General features: G+C 34.0%; 1 protein-coding gene across 1 annotated transcript; it reads left to right on the plus strand.

The window, feature by feature from the left end:
- Positions 1-5,661: 5,661 nt before the first annotated feature.
- LOC112500875 (polygalacturonase At1g48100-like) lies at positions 5,662-9,979 on the plus strand. Its single transcript, XM_025104483.1, has 6 exons — positions 5,662-6,282; positions 6,381-6,548; positions 7,091-7,135; positions 7,369-7,576; positions 7,678-7,759; positions 9,338-9,979. Exons 1-6 carry the CDS (start codon positions 5,938-5,940, stop codon positions 9,840-9,842), a joined length of 1,353 nt encoding a protein of 450 aa, XP_024960251.1. The 5' UTR covers positions 5,662-5,937; the 3' UTR covers positions 9,843-9,979.
- The last annotated feature ends 344 nt before the right edge of the window (positions 9,980-10,323 follow it).

Consider the following 10,323-nt stretch of genomic DNA (forward strand, 5'->3'; position numbering starts at 1 on the left):
AATTCAGATGAAATCTTGTAACTTTTGGAGCAAAATATGGAGTCTAGCATGGTAGGTCTGAAAAGTAATGTAATAAGGATTATGTAAATCCTTGTGCCTAAAACATACCGATAGGGATAACATATACAAAAAAAAATATTAAAATTATTTTAGAGTGTAAAAAAAAGGGACACTAAGATGTCAATTAAGTCATGATAAGTCAGAGAAAGCTCCGAGATTCGGTAAGGACTAGTATATGCCTAAAGGCCTATATACGAAGTCAAATTAGTAAAACAAACATTGGTTTGAGATTTTTCTAGTGACGTAAGTGATGCAACATGTGTTCCCTACCATATAGAGAGATGGCAAGACAAGGTAGAGCATGTATTATAACTTATGATGTAATGCCCCAACAATATTTAGCATGAATGTTCTTTTTAAACATTAACGTCTTTAGCAACTATAATGTATCCACCAGGTGTGCATTAAAGTATCAAATAGAACATTATCAAATACTTCCAACAATGTTCAGTTATGGAATGATACATTTAGTCATTTCATTTTCAACCATGAAAGTTATGTCTGCATAACTTCTGCATTAGATGCATGAAAGTGCAATAGTCACATACGTTACTACTATGAGTTAAATAACGACATGAGTATAATAGAAATGCATAGTACATGTAAAGTTATGCTAATGGGAGAGTTCAAATCAGGGACATATGGATGTTAAAGACATCACTTTAGGAGGGCATGATCGTATTATGGTAAAAAGTAAATAAGGTCCAAAGTATTTTGGACAAAATAGTTAGTGTAAGAACTCATAGAAGTAATCAACCAAGTTGGCCAACATAGTTACAAAGTGATCAATCGAGATTTTTGTGTCGAATTCGAGGAAGTTTTAGCTGATAAGTCACTTGTTATAAGTTTTGGCAAAGTGTCGAGGTCATCAACAAACTCAATTATGTAGAAGATACTATTGAAGTATTGGTCAGGAAACGAAAAGATCGAAGGACAAGACTACATCTTTGGAACTAGTAATGATATTAAATGAATTGGAACTTTTATAGTTCAAATGTCATGGTAATAAAAAAATAATAGATAAGAACTAAGAATTCCCATCAGCTTAGCCGGTACAATTCTGAGGACATAGTTTCTTAAAGGAGGGGAGATTTGTGACACCCCAAAATGAGGTAAATAAATAAATTAGAAAGCAAAAAGAACAAGAAAAATAAAATAAAATAAAATGAGTTTTATTTCATTGGAAAAAAAATAAACATATTTGAAAATTGGATTAAAAATGAAGGAAAATGTCATATTAGGGGTGAATTGTGTAAAGATGTCAAAAGTAATAGAGCTAGGGGGCCGAATGCATTTTTATAATAGTTAAGGGTTGGGTCAGATGTTAACAGGTCCAAACCAGAAGGACCTGCTTTGTAAATATATCAAATCTGCAAAATTGAGAAACGTGAAAACGACCACTCCTTTGAAGCCTCTTATTTGTTCGAATCTTCAACTATTAAGACAAAAAAAACCAGATACATGTAGCTAGGGCTGTGCAAAACCCGACCCTACCCGAATTAGCCGACTTACCCGCCCGAAAAAACCCAACCCGAACCGAAAGAAATTGCCCAAAGAAACCCGATATATGAATCCGAAATTTAACTCGGGTATGGCGGATCGGGTAGGATCTCACGATCCACCCCCGAACCCGCCTGAAACCCGAACTACCCAAAATAAGCGACTTATGTTAGGGACTTAGGGTTAGGTGAAAATTGACAAGAAAAGAGAATACGGCTAGGCTAAACTACGAATACCCCATACGGCCATGCCCGAACTAGTAAACTACAGACTGCCGACTGGTAGTGGTGATCGACTCCGACCCCGACCAGCTACCGACGGGTGAGTGCACCTTTTCTTTGTTAAATTCTGAAATGCCAACCCACAACAAAAAGTCCCAAATATATATACATATATGTGTGTATATATATATATATATATATATATATATATAGGGGAGCGATCAAATGCAAACCACTTAATTTGTACAAACTGTGCAAACCTCATTCAACCAATCATAATTTTTCATTTTGTTCATTTTTTTGTAATTATGATAGGTTGATTAATCATTTTTATTGTGGAGGGTGTTAATCATAGATATTATCATCTTCATTATTTTAATTTTTATAGAAATACATGAAACAGTTTCATTAATTTTAGAGAAATACATGAAACAGATTCATTAAGTATTATATGAAACAATTTCACAACCATATATGAAACAACTTGATCAAAAAAAGTATTATATGAAACAATTTCACAACCATATATGAAACAACTTGATCAAAAAAAGTATTATATGAAACAATTTCACAAGATTAAACAATTTCATGAAAAATTTTCATAAGATTAAACAATGAAATCGACGGATGAAGGTAGTTTGCACGGTTTACACAAATGAGGGCGGTTTTTATTTGATCACTCCTCTATGTATATATATATATTGCTTCATATAAATTTATAGTCGTGTTCTTACAGAATCTGTTGTTTTCACTTTCACACAATTCTCACTAGCCGGGTGTCTTCACGAAAACAACCGCTCTACCGAGTGGGATTGCTGTTTGTACTATTGCTGTTTTTCGTACCCGATATCACCCGAACCCGACCCGAAACAGCATGTACCCAATATGACCCGAACCCCGAACACTATGATTCGGGTTATGGATTTGTACCCCGAAACCCGATCGGGTTAGCCATTTTTGGGTCTGATCCAACCCGACCTAACCGACGCACAGCCCTACATGTAGCCAACACTTTTCTCTACACTTTTGCTTCAAGAAAACCGAGGTTTCATTGGGTTTCGAAAGAGAAATCGGAGGTTGAAGTTCGAGTTTGAAAAGCTCCGTTTATTGACGATTGGAGGTAAAATACTCAACCAAATTTCGAGTTCTTTATATGGTTGGCTTCGTTTTTAGGTTCTCTATGAAATCTTAGTCGTCTTATGTCTCAGATTTGAGTTTTGAATGTTCTATTTTGAGTTTTTAACTGATTTTCGAGTGGTTTTAAGACCTTAACTTTAAACGAGCGTATGAGACTCAATACTTGATGGCTTTCGTTGATTTTTTTTCCTATGATTGAGGAAAATCATTTTCTAGAGATTTTGCAAAAAGAATCATCGAAACCGATGAAGAAACGAGGGCAATGGGCAGTTTTTCCGGTCGCCGGTGCTGTTGGGGGATTGTAGGAGGCATCTGGGCCGTTTTTTTGAGCTTTACTTGTATTGTGGGTTGTTTCATCTTTTGGACATAAGATTTAGTCCATGTAACATTGTGGATGTATTTGGGTAATTAATTTAACCATGTCAAATCTAACCAATTAATATACTATTCCATTTTATTATATTGTATACGTTACATTGTTTAATTAATTTAATATAAGAAAAATAGTATGTTATTTAATTAACATATTAATTTATTTTAGAGAATTAATAGTGATTAATTAATCTTTTTTTTGAAGTATATAATATTTATATACGGCAAGTAAAACAAATAAACTCACACACCCTCCTTACCTTTGGTGAGGTTTGAACCCTTGACCTCTTAAAAGGCTAAGGACTCACATACCGCTAGGCCAAATGATCTTTGGTGTGATTAATTAATTTTTTCCTAAGTGGTTTATTAAATTGATTAGTAATTTAATAAATGTTCTCTTAGTTGTCGGAATTTGATTTTATCAGTTGTCTAAGACATCTTAATATGAAACATAGGTTTTATTTWGTTGTTAAAAGGATAAATCGACGTTAAGAGTTGGTATCAGACATAGTACTGAGAGGTTTCTTAAATTATTTTGATAATTTAATATTGAGATTAAAGTGTCGTATTTCAGAGTTAATCAATTATAGAGACACTTTAAATTAGAGAGTTTGATTTATAAGATCATAAAATGTTTATTTTGATGTTTTAAGCCGTTGTCGAGTTTTAGTCATGGGGTTTGACTAAAGTTAGTTGGGGTTGACCGAGTTGACCAAGGGTTGACTTTTGACATGTTTGACCCATGTGGATTTTAATGATGGGTCACATAGAGTTATTTGAGGCATATTAAGATGCTCGGATACGAAGTTTGACTTTAGATTGGGTCAGAATGACAATAGTTGACTTTTGTTGAGTTTTTGAGAAATTAAGACATTAATGAGATATTATGGTATGAAATGTGTATGCATTTGGTCAAGAGCTATCGGTAGCCAATCTATACGCAATCGGATGAATCTTCATGAGACTTACAATGGGATGCATACCTATGTATAAATTTATTTTCGAGCATTATATGATTTATATGGTAATATGTACATATGCATGATGTTTCAGTTTACATACATGATATATTTTACATATATGTTATTTTATGACCAGTTGTCTGCTATGTATTTATTTTGTTTTCAATTAACTATAGCATGTTATTTCATATGAAAGTTTTCTGAATTAATTTTAGCGGGTGAACATTTGACCAAGTAAGTCACATGACAACTGGCACAACCCCGGTCGGACAACTCAGGGAATGCCAGTGACTAAATGACTCATACCCGACAGAACATTTATGAGATCTCTTTTCTTTCAGTGTTGCATGTTTTTCAGAAAATGCATACTATTTGGTTCAAAGTTTACAAGTTGATCGATATGTATGATGTGAAATGATCTTTGCTCACGTAAACTATGAACTTACTGAGCTTTATAAGTTGACTATAATATGCATCTCAGGGACAGAAGGTTTCAGGTTGAACGAAGAAAAAGAAGGGCATCTATAGAGACTTGTCTAGTCCATTTAAGTTCAATATTTAGGTGCAATCATCTATGATAGATAAATTTGTAAAGCAACCCGGTATGAGACAGACTGATTTTGAGTTATATATTTATCCTTTTAAAGTTTTTCGCTGTAAACGGTCTAAAGTTTTAATTTAACCATTATTTTTGGAGTGCTTTTGAAAAATCTATTTTAAATTACGTAACATTTCTCATGGTAAAAATTGTGGCGTTACAGTTAAGGTTCCTCACCATTTTATCAGTGTTTTCCATAGTAAAATATAAAAAATTGGTTATCATATTAATTTTTTATATTCTTAAAATATACATTTATGGTTATGATTGGAATCTACCGGGGAGAGAGAGAGAGAGAGAGAGAGAGAGAGAGAGAGAGAGAGAGTGTGAATAAATGAATGAATGGCCGAAGTTAACAATGAAAGAAAAACATTTGCCGGCATTTGTTGTCCTCTGACATCACTTCCACTCAACCCCTCTTTTTCTTTGTTCCTGAATCCTCATATGCACACTCCACCGTCCAAACCAGAAATTCCATACTCCTTGTGGGGTTTTTGGTGGGTTTTAAATATTAAAAACCTCCACTTCCCACAAACAATTAAACAAATATTTGATGAAGTTATCCCCGATCAATCTGATTGCTTTATATAAAACATGCATCATTTAATTAATTCGTACATAAATGAGGTACAAATGAGAGAAATGGATGGTCTTGTCAGCCCTTAATTAAGGTTGAGAAAATACTAGTTTTAAGCCACATATTAATTCCCACTTAATTAGAGTTTCCCCACGTATATATAAAGAGAACAAACCACCCTATCTTCCCTACGACATTCCCTTCTTCAACTAGTCTGCAACTTGTGTCTTCCTGCTTCTAAGTTACCTAGTGCCGTTTGTGGTCACACCCACTGCAACAAAAGTCTTAATTAGCCATCAACCAAACCTTCTTTCAACTTCCTAAAAACGTGGGTGCCTTCCCTCTTTTGTCATTAACCCTTACAAGTGAGCCATTTTCTTTGAAAATTTCATGGTTTTCTAGGATAGTGATAAGGGTTAGTTTCAGACAAGTGTGATTCCTTTTGTCTACATTTGCTTTTTCTGTCCTATAAAGCCCTAAACCAGCCTCTTCTTCTAGCTATAGCTCACCATGGGACTATCTTTCTTCACTTTTCTCTTCTCTTTCTTGAGTTTTTGCACTCATTTCAGTTCTGTTAACCCTCAACCGTTAGACCACATTTCACTAGCACCTTCTCCTGCACCGCAGCCGGCTATTATGCCCAAGATCCAATCCAGTCCTCCAAGGCTTTTTAATGTGATGTCGTTCGGGTCTGTAGGCGATGGTGTGACAGATGATACACAAGGGTTCAAAATGGCGTGGGATTCGGCCTGTCAAAACAACGAACCAACGGTCCTTCTGGTTCCCAAGCATTATACTTTCTTGATACAGTCCTCCATTTTCACAGGAAGTTGCAGAAACAGCCTTGTGTTTCAGGTAATATATAATGGGAAGATTACTCGCATGTTCGGTTTTCTTGAATCCATGATGGATCTCCAGTTGATAATGGTTTTTGGATGATTGTTTTTGTGAAGATTGAAGGGACAATTATGGCACCAGATGGACCAAGATTGTGGCCAAAAGGCATGAGCATGAGACAGTGGCTGGTGTTTTATAGGGTGAATGGGATATCTCTACAAGGTGGTGGAGTTATTGATGGAAGAGGAGAAAAGTGGTGGGATCTTCCATGCAAACCTCACAAAGTAAGATTATTTTAATCTTTCTATTTTCATAATTAATTTTTTAATTATGTTCTTAAAACTTTTTATTATCTGTCATCTGATGAACAGTCATATTATATCAACCTATTTTTCGTTAGATTAGTGATACGAATTGTTAATTAATTAACACTACAAACATAGGAGTATTTTAGATGGAAATTTCCGTTGAAAATCCATTGTTTTTGGACGGAAATTCTCGTTGATGAAATATTGGTGGAAAATGTGGGTTTTCAGAGATTTTCGACAGAATTACCGGAAAGATTTTCGATCCTTGTTATGTGCATCTGATAAGTTAATTGAACCGGTAAACATTTATCAAAATAAGTATTTAAATTCCGTTACATAAAGTGGAAATGCTTTGTTTGTCATTGTTTTCAAGATATTTATACTTTTAATAATGTCATATTAATTAGGGAAAGGGTTAATGTTTCATAAATTACTCATGATTTTTGTTAATTTGATCAAAATTGAGTGAAATTAATGTCATTATTCAAATATTGACAACGATATTGGTAATTTGATAGGGACCAAACGGAACAACACTGCCTGGTCCTTGTGACAGTCCTGTTGTAAGTCTAAACTTACACTTACTATTTTATATAATGTGTGTAATTACGTTGCATTGCAATACAATTATTGTACTTGTGAAATGCAAAACAACCATCAAAATTTGCAATTACTTGTTCTGCTGCAAAAAAAAATAAGGTGGTTCTTTTGCATTTCATTAGTATACATTTATTTTACAACAATTAACAATCAAATTGTTCGAAAATGGAACTACTTCTGAATTCTGGCATTACAGGCTATTAGGTTTTTCATGAGCACAAACGTAACAGTAAAAGGAGTTAAAGTGAAAAATAGTCCGCAATTCAACTTCCGGTTCGACGGGTGCCATGGCGTATATATAGATTCGGTGAATATTAAAGCTCCTTCTCTTAGCCCCAACACCGATGGAATCCATATCGAGAACACAGATGACGTGAGGATATACAATACACTTGTATCTAACGGTAAAAACATTTAACTGACATGAGTATTGTAAGACGAAATCAGATACAAAAGCAAGCTAAATAATGATCCAATTAATGTTTTGTCTTAATTTTATATATAGGTGATGACTGTGTATCGATTGGAGCAGGATCTTATAATGTAGACATAAAGAACATTACATGTGGTCCAAGCCATGGGATAAGGTAAACATTCCTAAAAGTCCCCACTTTTGTGCCAAACCCGTAAACCATATTCAACGACTTACATGTATGATTGGTGCAAAATATCGTTAAAAAATCATATTATTGTTAACTCATGACACTATATATAAGTACAACAAATTAATTGCTTTAGGATGGAACATGGTTTATTACCTTTTTATTTTGGAAAATGCTACATGTATTTGATACAGATACAGATACAATTAAGAAAACATATTATGATATTATAATTTTAAGAAAGAAAAACAAAAAGCCATTTTGAAATAAATTAGTGAACTTTCTTGTTTAGATGTTTTCTCATATATAAACGCTAAGCTTAATTTTGAAAATTGGAATCATAACAAAGTACATTCTATTATGATACACGATAGAAAATTGGTTTTCAGGCGTCCGAAGATAGTACCTGCTTAAAGAAACTATAAATTTATATGACCAACAATTGGCGTTCTATCCTATCTAACTACGTACCAATAAGTTGTCAGGATGAATTAAGTTAATTCCTGTCTACCAAGTTGAGCAACATAATATAACCCAAAAAAGTAAATCTTATAATACAACACTTTTTAAAAGTGACATACTAAGACGCATGTTCGTCCGTCCATAAACACCATTTTTGTCGTATGTGATGCAATTTGTACTTATAAATATGATACTAATTGGGTTTTTTTTAAGAATCAACTTGTTTTCTTTATCGGTATCTCAATGGCCACTATTACAAGCAAACTACACGTTCAGTAAATTTTCAAGAATGTATGCAATGAACTGAGAAATAAATGATTACTGTTTAATTTGGATGGTATCTTGTTGGGAAAAAAAAATGAGTAGCACAACAAAATTACTATACTAGCTTGGGATAAATTCCTTACCCTAAAAACTGCAACATGAAGTTAACCATAATGCCCATACACTCTACCGACACCACACTACAACAAAATCGGGTTTATAGGACACTCGCAAATTCTAATTGTCCTAATAGACCTCTTTATAGGACCAAAAAAATAAAGTGTCATATCTAAACGTGTTGTAATAAGTTCATATGACGTTTTTTTGACGCCGTAATAAGTTTTTTAGAACATTTTTTTTAATATAAAGCGTCATATTATCAACTTTATAGGACACTATTTGAAAAACTGTCCTATAAAAACAAATTTCCTATAAAAAATTGAGTTTATAGGACACTTTCCTAAAAAGTGTCCTATAAAATTGCTAATACGACACTTTGTATTAATTAAAAATGTCCTAAAAAACTTGTTAAGACGCCCAAAAGCGTCATATAAACTTATTACAACTTCTTTAGATATGACGCTTTATATTTTAGTTCTATAAATTAAATCCTATAAAACGGCCTATTGGGACGCTTAGAGATTGGAAGTGTTCTGTAAACTCAATTTTGTTGTAGTGCCCAGTTGTTTCAAGGATGGCAATCATAATTGTGATTTTTCCATTTTGTAAGGATTGAAGTATATAATACTTACGGCAAAGCCTTGACCTTATTGGGCTCTATTGTTAACCTATATACCACTGAGCAAATGACGTTTTTGGTTGCCTCATTTGTTTCAGTATTGGCAGCCTCGGGATGCGTAACACACGAGCCTGTGTATCGAACATAACGGTCATGGACTCTGTGATCAAGCATTCCGACAATGGGGTCCGAATCAAGACATGGCAAGGAGGGTTTGGCTCGGTGTCGAATGTGCGGTTCATCAACATTCACATGGACACCGTTAGAAACCCGGTCATGATAGACCAGTACTATTGCCAGTCTAAAGGGATGTGCCCAAACCAGACCTCAGCGGTTCGTATTTCCGACATAATTTACGAGCGAATTTGGGGAACTTATGATGTTAGAAGCCCAGCCATGCATTTGGGTTGCAGTGATACTATTCCATGCACAAACCTAACATTTTCTGAGGTGGAATTGATGCCTTCTCAAGGGCTGAATATGGCGAGTCCATTTTGTTGGAATGCATATGGAGTTCTCCAAACTCTTACTATACCACCAGTTTTCTGCTTGTTGGAGGGTAACCCTGATTCCCTTCCTAATACTGATATCGTTCAATGTTGAACACTATCAGTTAAACCGGTTAAAACTTACTCCGAATAACTCAAAACTAGCAAGTCTTTTTGTGTTTAGGATGTGTTACTATTAACGGAGGATTAGAAAAGTTTCATCCCCATAATATTGTAAAATTCATATATAGCATATAAATGAAGTTGTATTTGCACATGTTGCCACTATAACAAGTATGACTAGGGGTGTTCATTTTCCCGTCCAAACGTCCGCATCGTACCAAACCGTACTGGAACCTTTACATTACGGTTTATGGTTTGTATTTCTTATGCCACAAACTATACAGTTTGGTTTGGGGTTTTCAATTATATGCCAAAACCAAGGTTCAAATGGCACTATACAAGAAATTATTATTTTTTATTAATTATTATATATTTTTATGATTATATAATGTATTTTTATTAAATAAAATATAATTATTATATGTTAGCTAGGTAAATTATTCAATATTGTTGGATTTTTAATAGGGGTTTCT

Source organism: Cynara cardunculus (genome assembly GCF_001531365.2).
Source record: "Cynara cardunculus var. scolymus isolate 2C chromosome LG 17, CcrdV1, whole genome shotgun sequence".
In the NCBI taxonomy this organism is placed as follows: Eukaryota; Viridiplantae; Streptophyta; class Magnoliopsida; order Asterales; family Asteraceae; genus Cynara; species Cynara cardunculus.